The 19,611-nt window shown below is 43.6% G+C and overlaps 1 protein-coding gene across 1 annotated transcript in view; it reads left to right on the top strand.

The window, feature by feature from the left end:
* The window catches only part of SVIL (supervillin), a 117,563-nt gene that overhangs the window by 2,699 nt on the left and 95,253 nt on the right, over positions 1–19,611 (top strand). Inside the window, 4 exon segments of the mRNA XM_037740950.1 lie at positions 4,933–5,024; positions 12,995–13,052; positions 13,170–13,321; positions 16,261–16,927. Of these exon segments, the coding sequence (XP_037596878.1) occupies positions 4,933–5,024; positions 12,995–13,052; positions 13,170–13,321; positions 16,261–16,927 (969 nt within the window).

Consider the following 19,611-nt stretch of genomic DNA (forward strand, 5'->3'; position numbering starts at 1 on the left):
AATAGACAGGGATGTAACTCCTGTCCTCCTCAGGCTGAGCCTGCTCTGCATTTGAAAATGGCAGAGTTGATCTTGTGAACACACTGGATGGGACAAATTTTTGATGTATTTCATCCACATCTTTTAAATTTTTGTTCTGTATTTAATTTTTACACACAGTATCATCAAGCAGCACATCTAAATATAAGGTTAATTAGAGCAAAGATGATCCAGGGTCATCAGTGAGGTTGTCTTAACTGACTCAGGAAACATCACTTTTTTAATGGGGTGCATCCATATTTCTCATCTTGGCCATGTTTTACTAGGATCTGAGGCTTGGTTTCTATGATGTCCCTGGCAGGTTGGTTTAACTGTCATGGAGCTAATAAGTGACTAAGGAAAAAGAGACAGGAAGTCATTCCTTATTCAGGGATAGGAAAGGCATGCAATATAAAAGTCACACACATCAGTGGACAGACACTCACAGAGACACAGCTATTCTCAAATCATGGGTGTCATGGCATGCATACCTGTTAAAGTGACAGCCTGTGCGCCTTGGTGCTAAGTGTAAAATGGGCTGGAGGCACAAGAGCCTGCTTCCTCAGAAGAAACCTGGTCAACCAGACACCCGGTAAAAGATGAAAGTATGAGCTAGTGGGGCTTCGTCTCTCATATCTTGTAATGAGCAGATTGCGGAGGAGACTTATACCGCGTGGCTGCTGGGCAGTCCTTGGAATAGTAGCACATTGCATGTTGTGAAAAATAGAGATGATAACAGCAGAGCATACTGCTCTCCCTTTACTAAAATTCCCCTGTGTTGCTACAGGTAGGCATTTAAGTAGGTTAATGGGACACGTTTAGAAGACAAATTGTCACAGAAGCAGGGGGCATTCCCTTCTTAGTTGATTGAAGCAGAGGGAGGGAGATGGTGGCACAGTCAGCCCTGAAGAGCGAGCGCTGTTTCAGGGGAGATACAGAGAGCTGGATAAAAATCCAAAAGGTGTTTCTCACTGTTAGAAAGTTAAAATCAAGATGCAGAAATGAGGCGGATGGCATTGACTTTAGTATCTATGGACAGACGCTTCCCTGTGGAAACACAGGCTCTTACTTTGGGTTGAGCTGTAGCAAGACACCAAGGCCTGCAGAGGTTGTCCCTGCAGAGGTTGTCCCTGCAGAGATTCCTTTGTCCCTGGTGCGTTAGGAATGGACCCTACCAGTTGCTCTGCTCATGTGCCTCTGAGTCAGAAGAAGTGGAGAGGAGAGGAGAGTCCGGACTCTCACAGGTCCTTGGGCTTCATCAGCGTTAAATGAGCAGAAAAAGGTGCTCACTGATGAACCGTGCTGAATTTTACAAGTGTGTCTTACCTGTATTTTCACTGATGATTGGTGCCCTCGGGTAGAGAAAGTTCAGGGAAGGAACATTATTTTTGTTTTAAAGAGAGAAACTCGATTTCACATGTTGATTGGAGGGGTCTTGCATCAATCACAGCCTGTGGCACCGCCTTGAGCCACAGCCACACTTTCCAGCCCAGTCTGCCCCTGTTCCTCCTGTCTGCTCATCTGCTTTCCCAGAAGCCCTGGTCATTTAGCAGGAGCAGGGGAGAGAGGCCGCGGAGAGGGGAACAGAGGGTGATGACAGCCGCGTGGACTTGGTAATAAATGTCTACCTGGAACCTGCAGATTCTAAAATTGTTACTTTACTAACATGTGCAATTATGCCAGTTTTTCACACATGTATGCAAGGTGAGCAAAGGTAATAAGGAGTGATGTGTTCCCAATTATGTCCTATCCAAAGATCAAAGAAGAAAGGAAAGAAGAAAGGGAAGGAGGGAGGATGAGAAGGAAGGGAGGGCAGGAGGAAGGAGGGGCTTGTAACTGATGTTATTGCCCTTATGCTCTTATAGTTATTACCAGTGTTTGTAATGATTTTACCCCTAGCCATCACCTCAACATTGCATAGAAGATACACCAGAAATACTCAGGGTGAATCGTAGTATTCATTTGAAATGTTTTGCAGTAGTCATTTATTTGAAATATGTTAATTTTCTTAAAATAATGTTTAATTTAATCACTTAGTTTTTTTAAGAGACAGGGTCCCACTCTGTCACCCAGGCTGGAGTACAGTGGCACGATCATAGCTCACTGCAGCCTCAAACTCCTAGTTTCAATGAGTCCTACCACCTCAGCCTCCTGAGTAGCTGGGTCTACAGGCTTGTGCCTGTGCCTGGCTAATTTTTCTATTTTTTATAGAGATGGGATCTTGCTGTGTCCCCCAGGCTGGTCTTGAACTCCTGGGCTCAAACAACCCTCCTGCCTCAGTCCCCACAAAGTGCTGTGGTTAATGAGGTGTGTAATATCCTTTGGGTGCTGGTGGGGATAGGCAGTGGGTCTGGGTGCTCTGTGCTGAGGACATGACCAGCCAACTGAGGCACAGACCAGGAGCGAGATGAAGCCACAGGATGGCAGGAGGCTGGAGAGGAGAGTGCTCAGGGGAGGAAATAGCGTGTCAAGTGAACCATGCTGGGGAGCATCAGAGACTTTCCTCTTAGAGCTCTGGTTTCCACTGGTTTCTGACCTGCTGTCAAAAGGCTGCACTTCACTTGGGCACTGGCTCCATTTGCAGCGTGTTTCAAGAAAGTAAGTGCCCGTGGATCTGGGGAGTGTCCGGGAGACGACTCGTAAAGCCCGCTCTGTAGACTCCAGCGGAGTATTGGACTCAGGGACAGTTTCTTGCTTTTCATTAGTGGCTCCATTGAGCTTTCTGAGAAACAGAAAGAAAGAAGGAAATAAAGACACACAGACGTTTATTTTTGAAAATATGAGATAGCATTTGTACCCCAAGGTCGGTGGTCTGAGAAGCTGAATATTTTAGGGACTGCATTATTTCACTCTAACGTGGATATTTTTTTTTCTTGAAAATATTTTAGTTTCCCAAAGCAAGTACAGAGCTTTGTCAAGATATTTAAATTAGCAATTAAATAATCAATTAAAATAACATGCCATTCCTCAAGTCAGGTACATTTCTGCCATTAGTTTTTTTAGCTTTCTACTAAATCCTGCAGGTGAATAAAACACTGACAGGAGTAGTTACCGCCTTACGACTCAGTGTTTAAAAGTCGGGGCTCGCTCTGAGTTTCTGACTAGGCAGGTGTCCCGGGGTCTTCCAGCCATTCCAGAGCGTGGCTAATAAAGCCTAATTCTTCTCAGGACTTTTTATTAAATAATGTGAACACATGGCACACATACTTAGGGAATATAAGCTTTACTCCATTGTATATGGAAAAACGAAGAAGGACTTTGTTCTAGGAGGGAAGAGTGGTGGATCGTGTTTTGGACGGTATAGAAGTTGCTTTGGTGTAGTTTATACATGGGGTATGGGTGATTCATGCATCCCACTTACACAGTGTCCACATAGCTTCCTCCGTCTCTCCCTTGGCCTTTATGGAAATGCACCTGTGCAGGGGGAGGGTCGGCTGCACAGTGAGTCTTTTCCAAGCCTGTCTTTCACCCTCTGAGGTCATACTGACCTTGAGGAACAGCAGTTCCCTGTTTTCACGGGTTTGCTTCCTTCAAGACACCAGCACCCTCTGCCCTGCCCGCTCCAGGCACATCGAAGACCATGGAGTTGTGTACGCAGCAGTCTCGGGGTGGCTGTGGCTGGTATTAAACTAGGAGATGGATTTGAATCTCTTCTCTTCTTCTTGTCAAATATGAGTTTTTGGGAAAATCATGTAACAATTCCCGGATCTAGCCGGGCGCGGTGGCTCAAGCCTGTAATCCCAGCACTTTGGGAGGCCGAGGCGGGTGGATCACGAGGTCAAGAGATCGAGACCATCCTGGTCAACATGGTGAAACCCCGTCTCTACTAAAAATACAAAAAATCAGCTGGGCATGGTGGCACGTGCCTGTAATCCCAGCTACTCAGGAGGCTGAGGCAGGAGAATTGCCTGAACCCAGGAGGCGGAGGTTGCGGTGAGCCGAGATCGTGCCATTGCACTCCAGCCTGGGTAACAAGAGCGAAACTCCGTCTCAAAAAAAAAAAAAAAAAAAAAAAAAATTCCCGGATCTGTAAACTGAGGATGATACTAGTTCTGGTGTTGTGCTGGGGCCAGACATGTGTGCCTTTCTCCCGACATTGAGTTCAGTGAGTCCTGTGGGAGCCGCTGTGGTGAGAGTGTTGACACCACCCGCCAATACTACAAAGCAGGTGCTTTTCTCAGGGCCAGGTGGAGGGTCTGGGTGGGCAGGGCCTGAGTGGGTGGGGCTGGGTGGGTGGGACATGAGGGCAGGGCCATTTGCACCTTTATCAGCATACCACTGAGTAGTTCACACCTCTTAGGGTCTTGGGGAGATAATTAAGGAGATACCTGGGTGTGCTTACCCTGGGGAAGTCCGCCGGAAGGGCTCACTTCCTTTATTTTTCTCCCCTTTCATTTCCTCTTTTATTCCAACACAAGGCTTCATGAGGTTTTCCAAATTTTAATATCTTGGTTGTTTGAAGGCATCTGTTACTTTAATATAATTTTGATACTGGAGGACAGCATGTAGATCACCTAGACAAGTTACTGATTTTCTGAAGAAGAAATTGTAGCACAGAGAGGCTGAGTAATTAATCCAAGCTTGCAAACCTATTCCTAGGTCAAGAAGAGGTGTTCAGTGCGAGCGAAAGCATATGACTTCCAATTCAGCAATATTTTCACCCTCACACACCACACCACACCACACTACCCACTAATCCTGCTGTAATTACTTAGGTGCACAAAAAATCACCGTATTTACATAAATATAAGTAAATGAAAAAGGTACCAATTTTCTCCCCAAAATAAAATGTTTTACTTGTGATCTATGTGTTCATGTTTAATGATATGTAACAATATCATAATTTTTATGTTCTGTATTTTTTCACTTATATATCTTGATTTAAATGGACTTCATTAATGGAGTAATTTTTAGCTTTCAGAAAGAGTTGTCACTCGAAGATCAAGAACAGCTCCCTAACCACAAAAGAGGAATCGATGCTAAGCTTTCAGCTGCACTTCCGAAAGGTAAGGCTGCTCCTCAGTGACCAGCGTGTCTGGGTCGACGAGTCCTGTGTTGTCTGCATTTCCCCCAGCAGATCTCTCCCTCACCTCCAGCTCACAGTCTCCTTTGTGGCCCTGCCTGCCTCCTCCAAGGATTGGCTTCAATTCCCTTGCATCTCTCTGATGCATTTTGAATCCTCTCCTTGCTACTCCTTCTTGCCCTTTAATTGTAGGCATCCTCAGGTTTTTACTGGAGGCCCCCCCATCTCTTCTCTGTCCACCCACTCAGCCTGCTGCCTCCGGTGGCTGTCCCAGGCCTCTTGATGCTTCCCAGAGTTAGGGCTTTTTTTTTTTTTTTTTTTTTTTTTAAAACAGGGTCTTGTATCACCCAGGCTGGAGTACAGCAGTGCATTCTCAGCTCACTGCAACCTCCGCTTCTCAGGTTTTAGAGATTCTCCAGCCTCAGCCTCCCAAGTAGCTGGGATTATAGGTGCATGCCACCACATCTGGGTAATTTTTTTGAATTTTTAGTAGAGGCAGGGTTTTCACAAGGTTAGCCAGGCTGGTCTCAAACTCCTGGCCTCAGGTGATCCTCCCAAAGTGCTGGGATTACAGGCATGAGCCAACGCACCAGTCCAGGCCTTTTACATTTAACATCTTGTACCTCCGTGCTGGGCTGCAAACAGCCCGTGAAGACCACATCATGACCATCTGGCTTCTTCCCCAAGCAGCACTCACACGTGGTTGGTAAATTACTATTTCCACTGGGCAAGGCACACATGCAGTAAAATGTCTGCACCAACTAGAAGCCAATTCGCCCTAGTTTTACCTGTGAAATGTTGTAAACATTGCTTGGTCATTGTGACTGGAACACTAGCACAAGGAATGATCATTAGTCCCAGCTCACAAAATGTCTTCATCCTGAGAGTGCTGTGGAAACCTTCCTGTGGAAGAAACCAATTTGATGGAAGGGCAGAATTTTTTCTACTCTGAAAGAAAAAGCAAAAGATCATGCCCAAAAGAAATCAGATGAAACGCATCTTCTTTTAATAGAAAGTAAATCCATTTTGTAAGACCTGCCAATGAATTGGACTCTATCCTGAGGAATTGAACTGATGATGGACCGAGACATATTCTGATAAGGATGGATGTCTGAAGGACCCCGGGGATTTGGCCTGGTGAAGAAAACCCAGACTTGCTGCAATTTTCAAGTACTTACAACACTGTCAGCTGAAGTACAGGTCTATTCTATGTGGCTCCAGAGGCCAAAAGTAAGAATAATGTGTAGAATTACAAGGAGGCAGATGAGATTTCATATCAAAAAGAAAATTAATCGTTCATGGTACCTGGAAATGAAGTGACCACACTGTGCTCCCATCAGCTCTCCCCCGGGGGTTTCCAAGGGCAACTCAGTAGCCTCCTGTCTGGGTAGGACGGATGCAGATGGGGCCAGAACGGCTGTCAAATGGAATGGCTCTGCCATTGTTTAGCACTCTCTGTGAAAGACAAAAAAACTGATTTAATCTGAGACAAATAAAGTTCTTAAAACCTATGCAGATGATCAAAACAACGTATAAGAATGAGCAAATCGATATTAGCAGTAGCTGAGAAGAGCTGATTAGGCAAAGTTCTACATGGCAGGTTGTTTCCACCAGTCAGAAGGGTCCCTCTTTCCTGTTCTCTGTCCGGGTTCCCTTATTTGATGCATAATACCACCAACAATATTATGAGCAGAAAAATCAAAAACAGTATGAAATGCTAGGCTCCTTAAGGTTCAACCAATGGTAACTTCATCTGTGATAAACTTTTAGAACACCTAAGCTTGTTAGCTGATTGTATTAAAAAATATGTCATAAATGATTATAAAAAATAATCTTTACAAATCAAAGATGATTATTTTATGTATTCACCAGATTGATGTTTCTAAATCAACATGGTCCCTTAAATCTTTACAATATGCTTTAAAAATGACAGTGCCTCACTTCCCCTGAATTTCACCTAAATTCTCTACAGTCTTATTTCACATACCTTTGCTTTTTATGAAAAAAAAAGTAGGCAGATTTGGAAAGACCAGCAATCTCTTTTTTTCCTCTGATTTAACAGATATGTTAATGATTTGGCGTGTCAGCTCTTAGCAATATTATATTTAAACATGATTTAGTTATAATTTTATTTTAATGACATCAAGTTTTATATGTGATGTTTATAGAAGCTTCTTTCTGTTCATTTCCTGTGAAACTGGGTATTAAAGTGGTTGTCACTTTTTCTCTAAGAGACGTCCTCTAAGTGTGTATCACAAACAAGTAATCAAGGAATTAAAAATGTTTACCTAGGCCATGCGTGGTGGCTCATACATGTAATCCTAGCACTTTGGGACGCCAAGGCAGGCGGATCACCTGAGGTCAGGAATTCAAGACCAGCCTGGCCAACATGATGAAACCCTGTCTCCACTAAAAATACAAAAATGACCTGAGCATGATGGCAGGTGCCTGTAATCCCAGCTACTCGGGAGGCTGAGATGGGAGAATTGCTTGAACCCAGAGGATGGTGGTTGCAGTGAGCCGAGATTACAACACTGCACTCCAGCCTGGGTGGCTAAGCGAGACTCCATCTCAAAAAATAAAAATAAAAATATTTACTTATGTAACATTTATAATATTAAAATAGATTTTTTATTTAGGAAATATGAAATGGACCAAATATATGATTCCACTTTCTTTAGCAGTTTTATTAAGTTACAACACACCTACCATGCAATCCTTTCATTTAAGGTATGCGATTCTGTCAGCTTCAGCAATTCACAGAGTTCTGCATCCATCAGTACAGCCAGTTTTAGAACATTTTCATTATTCCAGAAAGAAACCCTACACCCTGCAGCCATCACCCCTCCCCTATTCCTCTAGCTTATAATTGCTTGGTGTATGAGCTGCTTGTCTTTATATTAGTGGCTGCCATCCAAGTGTAAAGTTAAAGGGCTTTACTCTTGTGGGAAGTAAGCTCAGAATATTCCAGATCTGGCCTAGTCTCTCTGGCTGTCGCGTGAAGGAGGAGAGAAGTGTTCTTGGCAGTACCCCTGCCACTAATATTTCTTTGGAAAGTTCTACTGTACTCAGGTTTGGAGGACTGAACTCAACAATGTCCAAACTAGAAATCCTGATTCTTAGAGCTAGTGGAAGAAACTATGTGTCCCAAGAAAAGCACCCCACAGACCAAATGGTTCAGAATATCGGTGTTATATATCATTATTGCAAAACGTATTAGGCAGTTGTAAATAACGTATGAAGTATTATAGTTTTGCTATCAAATTTCCTTAAATAGCCTTATTTGAAAACTAACCTCCAGCTCCCATCAGAAATAACTAAAGAAATACATTCATAGAGGCCATATTGCCACAGTAGTACCACTCTGAATTACTCACAGAAGAGTAACAGACCAAGATAGCAGGTAAAATAAGGGACAGGTGGATATGTTCAAAACTCCTGGCCGGGCGTGGTGGCTCACACCTGTAATCCCAGCACTTTGGGAGGGCAAGGGGGGCAGATCATGAGGTCAAGAGATTGAGACCACCTTGGCCAACATGGTGAAATGCCTTTCTCTACTAAAAATACAAAAATTAGCCAGGCGTGGTGGCATGCACCTGTAGTCCCAGCTACTCAGCCTCCCAAGTAGCTGGAACTATAGGCACTCGCCACCATGCCCAGCTAATTTTTTGTATTTTTAGTAGAGACAGGGTTTCACTGTGTTAGCGAGGATGGTCTCCATCTGCTGACATCGTGATCCATCTTCCTCGGCCTCCCAAAGTGCTGGGATTACAGGCGTGAGCCACCACGCCCGGCCAAAGGATATCTTTTAAATTTTCTGTAAGTCTGGAATTACACAAAACTTTTATGAAGTTTTGAAAGAACAGGAACTTTTAAGATTATCAATCAGAAGGTAACTTTGGCCGAACTGTGGGTAGACTTTATAAATAAAACAACAGAGTTACAACATAGATTCCCACAGCAACAATGACTTTTATCCATGATGTTTTTAGTATTGGCTTTACGATAATAATACAAAAACATGTTTATATGATTGATAGTAATATAAAACATGGTTTATATAATAATATAATATAAAATATATAATATAAACCATGTTTTATATATATATATATATATATATATATATACACACATTTGAGACAGAATGATGCTCTGTCACCCAGGCTGGAGTGCAGTGGCATCATCTTGTCCCACTGTAACCTCTGTCTCCTGGGTTCATGCAATTCTCCTGCCTCAGCCTCCCGAGTAGCTGGGATTACACATGCATGCCCACCACACCAGGCTAATTTTTTTGTATTTTTAGTAGAGACAGGAGTTCATCATGTTGGCCAGGCTGGTCTCAAACTCCTGACCTCAAGTGATCCACCTGCCTCAGCCTCCTAAAGTGCTGGGATTACAGTCATAAGCCACCATGCCTGGCTATTAATAATAATATAAAACAAATATGTAATATAATACACATTAATTATATTACATGTTTGTATAGACTTGGGGAAAAGAGGCAAAACTCAAAATGTCTCTCTGTTGCTTCTTTTTGTCTTGCGCATCATTTCTTATAATCCCATTTCTGTAGGAATGAGGCATATCTTGGTAATTGAAAATATATTCGCTAGAAAGAATAGGCTGAGAGGTCATTAATTGTTTGCTGGAGAGCTTTATTTATTTTCCTTTAAAAATTCACTATAGGTTTTCACTAAGAATGAGTAAGCTCATCAGTATATTGAAAGCATAGTTTATTTTACGACCTCATTTAATTCCTCAGTGAAATGATCAGAGAGGACCCTATATTGATGGATTCTAGTTTCCAGGAGCAGTAGGCTTGGCATAGCTTTGCATTGAATCTGGGCTTGACTGAAGAGAGTGCAATGCTGGGCTAGTGGCATCCGCACCGGGTAACCAAAGGCCTGGGTGTCTAAGGCACAGGCTGTGTATTTGAAATTCTAGGACCTGGGGGAATCAGTGATTCTCAGTGGTTCTCAATCTAGGACAGCCCCTAATGGGCTTTAGAAATATGTGACGTTTTTGTGTTGCAGCAACTGGGGGTGATTTAGCATTTCTAGGAGAACCTGGGACATTCAACATCCTGCGGTGCAGAGTTCACAACAAAGCCACTTCCCACTCAGAAGCCATTAGTGCCCCCATAGTGATCTGTGAGCTCTCCAAAGCCAGCTTCCTGAACCCATGACCTTGATGAGGTACATCTGCCTGCCTGCTACATCCTATCCTGAGAACTTCTCCTCTTCTGTGCAGAAGCGGACGGCTATCGGAGGGCAGCGTTCCCTGGTGGGCAGTAGGAAAGTCTACCTTTCCCGTGTGTAGGGAGCCAGCACACTCTCCCAGCTAGATCTTTCCTTCTGGAACATGGGAAGTAGAGAATGGCAGGAAGCAACATGTTGCTTTGCTTTTCCATATACTGTGGTAATCTTTCTGAAAAATCCCTTTAGTTGCATTTCTATGGAAAAATTGTAAAATTAATTAAAATTTGGATGAAATGAAAGTGACTTTCAACACTCCCTAATTAGAACCAAGAAAAGCCTATCTTCACTTTTTCCAATGGAAGGTCAATGACACTCTATATATTAATGGTTTTGATATTTACCCAGTTGAAATAATGTGGGGGGAGAAAACAGAAGTGTCAGGCCAGGCGTGGTGGCTCATGCCTGCCATCCAGCACTTTGGGAGGCCGAGGTGGTTAGATCCCTTGAGCCCAGGAGTTCAAGACCATCCTGGAGAACATAGCGAAACCCCGTCTCCACAAAAAATACAAAAAGCTAGCCAGGTGTGGTGGCATGTGCCCCTAATCCCAGCTACTCATGAGGCTGAGTTGGGAGGATCACTTGAGTCTGGGAGGTTGAGGCTGCAGTGAGTCAAGATCGTGCCTCTACACGCCAGCCTGGGTGAGAGAATGAGACCCTGTCTGTAAAGGAAAGAGGGGTGTAGAAAGAAAAGGAGAGGAAAGGAGAGGAAAAGACAGGAGGGGAGGGGAGAGGTGATTATGCTACTCAGGACGCTATTAATATTTTCTATTTTTCAGTTATGTGTTCGAGGCATGAGTTCAAGCCATACCTTTTAGATGCCCTTGGAATTTGGTTTTGATAGCTTCTTGAGTGGTCTTTTGAAAAATATGGCTCCCCTCTCCTCTTTGGGGTTTAAATAACTAATTAAAACCCTTTGTTTTTGTCATCCTTGAAAATATTTTCAAAATATGTCCTACCAGCTATTAAAGTTTTGTCACCATAATCTCACCAGGGCTAATTTGTTGACGGGGAAGCTGTCGTTACCGGTCAAGCCTCCTCTCACAAGACTGCGTGGCAGGTGCACCATTCTCATTATACCCCTGTCTTTTAAATAGGAGCATAATTAGAATGAGGACTTCTTTGCCCCCAGCTACTCTGGTTCCTGGGGAGGCCAACTGAGAGATCTTTTTGAAGTCAGAGGGAGAGAGGTTTTGCTTTTTTGAAGCCAGCTACCTTAACAAATTCAGCTAAAGTTTTAAAGTGGTTATCACTTAAAAGTAAATGAAGAAAAAACAAGGCTTCTGTCTCCGAACACAAAGGGCAGTAAAGCTATGTGTGTGTATGTATGCATGTATGTGTTGTGTGCACGTGCGTGGATGTGTGTAGTTTTGACTCATTCCTAAAAATTACCACTTTGAGAAAAGAAAACGGAAATTGAAGCAGTTGAAAATCAAATTCCTTTGAGTTTCTCCTTTGACTCAGCCTTTCAAAACTTTTCATTGACCCTGGCCCGGGACTGCCCAGCCACCCCCCTCTCTTACTCCCACCCCATTCTGAGTCCTTCATAGGACTCACTCAGATGAGCCCTTATGAATTTAAGCTATTGTGGAGGAGGCAGAAAGAGAGACTTTTATTCCCCATGAACTGTGGCCATTTCTCCAAAGAAACAGTTGTCTGGCATCTCAGTAATATCCTTGTAGTCAGTATCATGTGAGAACCTCCCAACCTCAGCACAAGGTTTGTTCTCTTTCTCCAATGCTGCCAGAAACATTGGGGTAATTGCCTTACCCATCATCTACCTAAATTATAGCAAGGCAACATTGTTAACACTTCCTTCCAGTGAAAGCCTGTGCAGGGAGGTTGAGGACCTGTGTTCATCTAAACTGTAGCTAATTGAAGCGCCCACTTTAGGCTGTGTTGGAAACACAATCAGATAATTACAGCCATTTACAGATTCCCAGAGAGGGTGGAGGAGGAGTGGCCATGAGTTCATGCTTGTAGCTTGCTGATGGCCCTGTGGGGTTCACGGTCCTAGTCTCTACTTCTGTAAATGATTTCCATAATAGAGGCTAAGAATACTTTGTTAAACCAAACCAAAGTTAGAAACAGTTATTGAGATTTCTGCCTAAAATGCTTTCCTAGAAAGATCTTGCTAGTCAGGTCTCCCTTGATTCCCCTAGATGAAAGAACCTTCTCCCTCACCCTGTATGATTTTACTTCTTTACCAACCTATATATGTGACATTTACATGAGTCACATATACAGATGTTGCAATGTATATACAATGAAACATTCTATTTAAATTATTTTAATGTGTGTAATTTTAAATATATTACATATTTATTTCATATTAAACAGTATGCTGAATGAGCATGGCTTAGCTTTGCCTTGATAACTCAGTCATTTTTATGGGCATCAAATATTCAACTTGACCGTGGAGGAGGATGATACATCCCAGTGTGTGTGTGTGTGTGTGTGTGTGTGTGTGTGTGCGCGCGCGCGCGTGCACGCGCGCACTCTTATTCATTTGGCATCGGCCTCCCCTACCAGAAGACAGTCTCCATGAAAGCAGAAACTTGGTCAGTTTTGCATATCCCTGTTACGCAGGAACCAAGAACTGAAATTTTCTGTTCAAAAAATATGTTGCATGGTGAATAAAATGAGTGCCAGACTACTAAATACTATATTTTGTTCTTTTTGGGTTTTCTTTTAGTTGCAGAATTAAGACAAATCTTTGAACCAAAGAAAGAAGAATTCTTAGAAATGAAAAGGTAAGATCTTTATAGTATGGCGTTAGGAAGTAGAAGAGAGCTTGGCAAAGTAGTATTTCATTTTCCTTTAGACTCCATCGCTGTTGCTCACTCTGCGTCTTTTGGTGTATTTCACAGAAAAGAAAGAATTGCCAGGCGCCTGGAAGGAATTGAAAATGACACCCAGCCCATCCTCTTGCAGAGCTGCACAGGGTTAGTGACTCACCGCCTGCTGGAGGAAGACACCCCTCGATACATGCGAGCCAGCGACCCTGCCAGCCCCCACATCGGTGAGCGGGGAACTGGGTGGCCCATTTTCCAGTATGCTGCCTGGCTTGTTACATGTTGCCTTTTCCACCCAGGGTGTCAGGACATGAGATAGTCCACAAAAGTGAACTGTGTTGATATTATTTTTTGTAACACAAGGTTCCACTCTGTCACAGGCTGGAATGCAGGAGTGTGATCACAGCTCACTGCAGCCTTGACTCCTGGGCTCAAGCTCAGGGGTTCTCCCGCCCCAGCCCCTGAATAGCTGGGACTAAAGGCTTACACTACCACACCTGGCAAATTTTTTAAAACTTTTTTGTAGAGAAAGTCTCGCTGTGTTGCCCAGGCTGGTCTCTAACTTCTGGCTTTTAGTGATTGTCTCACCTTGGCCTTCCAACTTGCTGAAAATATAGGTGTGAGCCAATTGACTTGGCCTAATTTTTTGTTAAATGTATTTGTTTTTTGTTTATTTTCATTTCATTTTATTTTTTAGAGACAGAGTCTCACTCTGTCACCTAGGCTGGAGTGCAGCAGCCTGATCACAGCTCACTGAAACCTCAACCTCCCAGGCTCAAGTGATCCTCCCACCTCAGCCTCCCGAGTAGCTGGGACTACCAGCATGTGCCACCATCCCCAGCTATTAAATGTATTTGTTAAACACAGCAACAACATGTATGTCATCTCTGCCCCGCCTCACGGATAAGGCCTTCCAGTGTCACAGCTGTATGAAATGATTCCCCTCGCACATCATTGGGTATCTGAGGACCAGTCATTTTCCTCCCTAGACTGGGACCCTCAAAGGGAGTCACTGTGGCTTTCTGCACTGTCAGGGCCCAGCACAGGATCCCTGCTCTGAGACAGGGGCCCCTCACCGTCCTCACCCAGAACAGGCAGCAGCTGCTCTCAGCAGGGGGCGTTAGAGGCAAAGCTGCACCTTGCATGATGACGATTCTGACTCTGGAGATGCAACAAAACATTCTATTTAAGTTATTTTAATGCAGGTAATTTTAAGTACATTGCATATTTATTCCATCTTAAACAGTCTGTTGAGTGCGCATGATTCAGCTTTTGCCTCATCACGCAGTCGTTGTCATTACCAAATATTCGACTTGACCTTAGGAGCAGAGGATGTACACAGGGCCATTCTTCCCACCACAGTCCCTGGCTTCCGACTCTCTGTGTTGCTGCTTTTTATTTAATTATTTTTTATTTTATTTTATTTATTTTTGAGATGGAATTTCGCTCTTGTTGCCCACACTGGAGTGCAATGGTGTGATCTTGGCTCACTGCAGCCTCTGCCTCCTGGGTTCAAGCAATTCTCCTGCCTCAGCCTCCTGAGTAGCTAGGATTACAGGCGCATGCCACCATGCTCAGCTAATTTTTTTGTATTTTTGATAGAGATGAGGTTTCACCATGTTGGCCAGGCTGGTCTCGAACTCCTGACCTCCAGTGATCCACCAGCCTCCCAAAGTGCTAGGATTACAGGCATGAGCCACAGCGCCCGGCCATGCTGCTGCTTTTTACAGCCAGTGTTTTCTAGTTTCTTGTTCAGAGAGAGGTGTTAAGCCCACTTTATGATGTGATCAGTTTGCTTATTTCTATAGTTTCCAATTTCTGGTGGCCAGAAAGCTAGAAAACTGAGATATTTTTAAATCACATGCAATTATTTTTAAAAAGGCTAGGCGTGGTGGCTTACACCACCAGTCCCAGCACTTTGGGAGGTTGAGGCAGGAGGGTAGCTTGAGCTCAGTAGTGCAAGATTAGCCTGGACAGCTAGACTCCATCTCTTAAAAAGTAATTACATGTATGAAATATCAATACATAGATCAGAGTCCCAAAATATATAGCCAGAAATAAACCCTAGTGTATATGAAATGGTAATCTGTGTAGTAAATCATAGTTTAAACATCACATAGTAGTGAGAAAAGAAATAATTATTTAATAAACTTGTAATGAAAAACATGGGTTCATCAGAGGGTGGGGAGAGGCATATTCCTCTTCTCACTTCATACCACCTTCCAAAATTAGTTCCAGTCACCCACCTGTTTAATTTAAAGAAAATAATGGAAAAGATATATAAATATTTTTAATTCAGGTGGAACGGAAAAGTCTGTACGGGAAGGGTTAAGGTAATAATGGAATACGTGTTAGACTGTTAAGGCCCTTAAAAATGATGTCTTCAGCCAGGCTTGGAGGCCCACACCTGTAATCCCAGCACTTTGGGGGGCTGAGGCGGGCAGATCACAAGGTCAGGAGTTCGAGACCAGCCTGGCCAATATGGTGAAACCCCGTCTCTACTAAAAATACAAAAATTAGCCAGGCGTGGTGGCACACACCTGTAGTTCCAGCTACTTGGGAGGCTGAGGCAGGAGAATTGCTTGAACCCAGGAGGCGGAGGTTGCAGCGAGCCAAGATCATGCCACTGTACTCCAGCCTGGGTGACAGAGCAAAACTCTGTAAAAAAGAAAAGCCTGGTGAATATTGATATGGGCCATATTGTTATGGCTGCTCTTAGATCCCGGGAAACCAGCATCCATCACTTGTTCAATGACAGCAGCTCAGTTGTCTGCTGTCTTTCCCAGAGGACTCTGAACTCATCCTGTGGCCTCCCTTGTAAAATCCTAAATTCCACAAAAAAGGGTAAATCATTAAGGGGAAATAATCAGTGAACAAGGACTGAGATGCTCTCGGGAGTGAGGGGGCTGAGCTGAAGTTAAAGCCATGCTTTACATGGGTTGCAGAATGTGCACCAATCACAGCCTTTGTAGATTTCACTTCAGATCTCAGACTTCTTCAGCAGCCCAGGTCAGTCACTTTGGGTGAAGACACCCTGGTGAGAAACTGGTCCTTCCCAGCATGGGCACCCAGGTGTGCGCTCTGTACAGTAGAATATGTCTCTCTGTGTGTAAATACGTGCCTTTACTTGAAATCTGTACCTTTTGTCCATGTGACCTCCTTGTAGGCCGATCAAATGAAGAGGAGGAAACTTCTGATTCTCCTCTAGAAAAGCAAACTCGATCTAAATACTGCACAGAAACCTCCAGCGTCCACGGTGACTCACCCTATGGTTCTGGTACCATGGACACCCACAGCCTGGAGTCCAAAGCGGAAAGAATCGCAAGGTACAAAGCAGAAAGAAGACGACAGTTGGCAGAGAAATATGGGCTGACTCTGGATCCTGAGGCCGACTCCGAGTATTTATCCCGCTATCCCAAGTCCAGGAAGGAGCCTGATGCTGTTGAGAAGCGGGGAGGAAAAAGTGACAAACAGGAGGAGTCAAGCAGGGATGTGAGTTCTCCATACCCCGGGACAGAGACGATGGGGCTCAGGACCTGTGCAGGTGAATCCAAGGACTATGCCCTCCACGGGGGTGATAGCGCTTCTGACCAGGAGGCGCTGCTGAACATAGAAAACCAAAGACAAGATCAAGAGCTGAATGCCACCCGGCAGGACCACGACCTGCCCCCAGCCGCCGAGAGTTCCTTGACCTTCTCTTTCTCTGGGCGAGAATCCTCCTTCACGGAAGTGCCACGGTCTCCAAAGCACGCGCACAGCTCGTCCCTGCAGCAGGCAGCCTCCCGGAGCCCCTCCTTTGGTGACCCACAGCTACACCCTGAGGCCCGACCCAGGTAAGCATCCAGCCCATGCTAACCACCCTGAACACAGGAGAATACCTTCTTTTTGCCTCTCTGTGTGATAGGGTTTGGGTATTCTTAGCATCCTGTGGAGGTCAAGGCTCACTGAAGAAATATCATAGTATGTGATTCTTCTTTCTTTTTTTTTTCCGGAGACAGGGTCCCACTCTGTTGGCCAGGCTGGAATACAGTGGTGCTGTCACAGCTCACTGCAGCCTTGAACTCCTGGGCTCAAGCAGTCCTCCCACCTAAGCCTCTTAAGTAGTTGGGAGAACAGACACATGCCACCATGCCCAGCTAAGTTTTACATTTTTTTCTGTAGAGACAGGGTCTCACTATGTTGCCCAGGCTGATCTTGAATTCCTGGCCACTAGAGATTCTCCTGTTCAACCTCCCAACACGCTGGGATTACAGGGATGAGCCACCACACCTGGCCTAAGATTCTTACATTTCCACAGTATCAAAACAGGCTCTACCAAAGCAGGAAGTCTGGTGCTCTTTTGTTTCTTACGTTCTTTTCAAAAACAAACTGAATGGGTTTCATGGTCACACTTTCATGGATGCCTCACTTCAGAACCCCTCTTACGGGTTTCTCACCTGCCTTTCATAGTGCTTTTCGTGGGTTTTCTGTAATCATATCTGAGACCAAGGATTGTTACTGATTGCTTTTGTTGCTGAGATTAGAATCACAGAGCAGAAGAAGCACCACTAACCTACGGAAGCGTCTCAGCGCAGGGCACAGGCATACAACTGCAATGTACACGGAATAGAACTAGAATGCTTAGTTCTGTAAGTATAACACACACTAGGACACGGACGTGTGTGAGAACCCCGCATTAGAAAGATCAGTCATTAGACAAACCGCTGTGTAAAAGGATCCACTCAAGATAAGAGCCGCTCCCGTTTGGAGAAATTAAAAAAGGTACGAAATCAGAAAGTCGGATGCCAGAAGAGAATATGTGTTTATTCCCAGATTTACATTTTAAAAGTGTGATGGCCATAATAAAAAATGTAATTTACTTAACTGTCCTGCTTAAAGCTTTGGGGTAATTGTCTAAGTGGATCTTAAGGGTATTTTTCAGTTCGAACAACCAATAGCTTCCCAGGTGAATTGAGAAGGGATGAGAACCTAAGGTTAGGCAGATTCATTCTGAAAGAAGAAGACTAATATGTGGGAAGCACCCCTATTTTTTTCCCTCTGGGATAGAGGGGTGCACACTGGCTCATCTCTAAGTGGCAGTAACACATCTGAAGCAGATCCTTGTGGTATTGAAATTTATTTATTTATTTTTATTTTTTGAGACAGAGTTCCGCTCTTGTTGCCCATGCTGGAGTGGGTGCAATGGCACGATCTTGGCTCACCGCACCCTCTGCCTCCCAGGTTCAGGGGTTCCAGCCACTCTCCCGCTTCAGCCTCCCAAGTAGCTGGGATTACAGGCATGCGCCACCACACCTGGCCAATTTTGTATTTTTAGTAGAGACGGGGTTTCTCCATGTTGGTCAGGCTGGTCTTTGAACTTCCAGCCTCAGGTGATCCCCCCGCCTCAGCCTCCCAAAGTACTGAGATTAGAGGCATGAGTCACCACACCTGGCTGGTATTGAGATTTATTAAGCCAAAGACCTGTCACTTGAATACTTGAGCACCCAGACTAAAATATTTAGAGAGAGCAGCTTATAAGACAATGAAATACTATAGATCCCAAGGATGTATTCTGAGGATCTTTGTTCAGCCTTTAGCTTTAGCTATTGGAATATAGGGACTAAGAGTTACTGTGTCATTTTTTTTAAATGAAGGTCTTTTGTTTGGGGAATTTGCATTTCATCATAGAAACTATGTTCCTGCATTAGTTACTCTACCAAAGGAAGTCCTTCATGTATTTTTTGAGGAGGCCAAAGAACCTAACAGACTCCAATGTAGAAAGAATATTAGAGATCTATAACTACACTGGTTTAAAAGAAATGAGGAATTTAATTTCAGATTGCCACATGCTGATAGCTGTTGAAGTTCTTATCACGGTATCTGAGTTAGTTACCTAGATCACATATAATAGATTTTCAATAAGATTTTATATCAGTTATAATAGTAATTAAGACTTTGTTAAGCATTCCAAGTAAAAAGACAGGATACTTCATATTTTGTGTTGAGTTAAAATCTTAATATTCAAAAAAGAGTATAACTTGTCTTAAGACCTAGACAAAAGCATTTTTGACATATTTATTCCTGTAACAAAATAAAGCCACTTCTTCATAAGTTATTTTGAAGATGCATATTACCTAGAAGTTTTCAAAAGCCAAGTGTTAGCTTCACAGCACTTTAGTTTCATGAAAAAGATTTAAAAGGATTTAGAAATTATAAAGGACTTTTAGAAGAGACACAAGCCTTATTTTCTAAGCCATTTAAGATATACAATTCTATGATTCATAGACAAAGAAACACAAATTAGTTTATATGTTTAGTAGGAAAATACCTGAGATATATTTACATAAAGAGGGATGGAAAATGTGTGACAAACTTGACATTTAGAAAAATTAAGATTTACGGCCAGGCACGGTGGTTCACGCCTCTAATCCTAGCACTTTGGGAGGCTGAGGCAGGTGGATCACGAGGTCAAGAGATCGAGACCATCCTGATCAACATGGTGAAACCCCGTCTCTACTAAAAATACAAAAATTAGCTG

The sequence above is a fragment of the Cebus imitator genome, unplaced genomic scaffold (genome assembly GCF_001604975.1).
Source record: "Cebus imitator isolate Cc_AM_T3 unplaced genomic scaffold, Cebus_imitator-1.0 Scaffold92, whole genome shotgun sequence".
NCBI lineage: Eukaryota > Metazoa > Chordata > Mammalia > Primates > Cebidae > Cebus > Cebus imitator.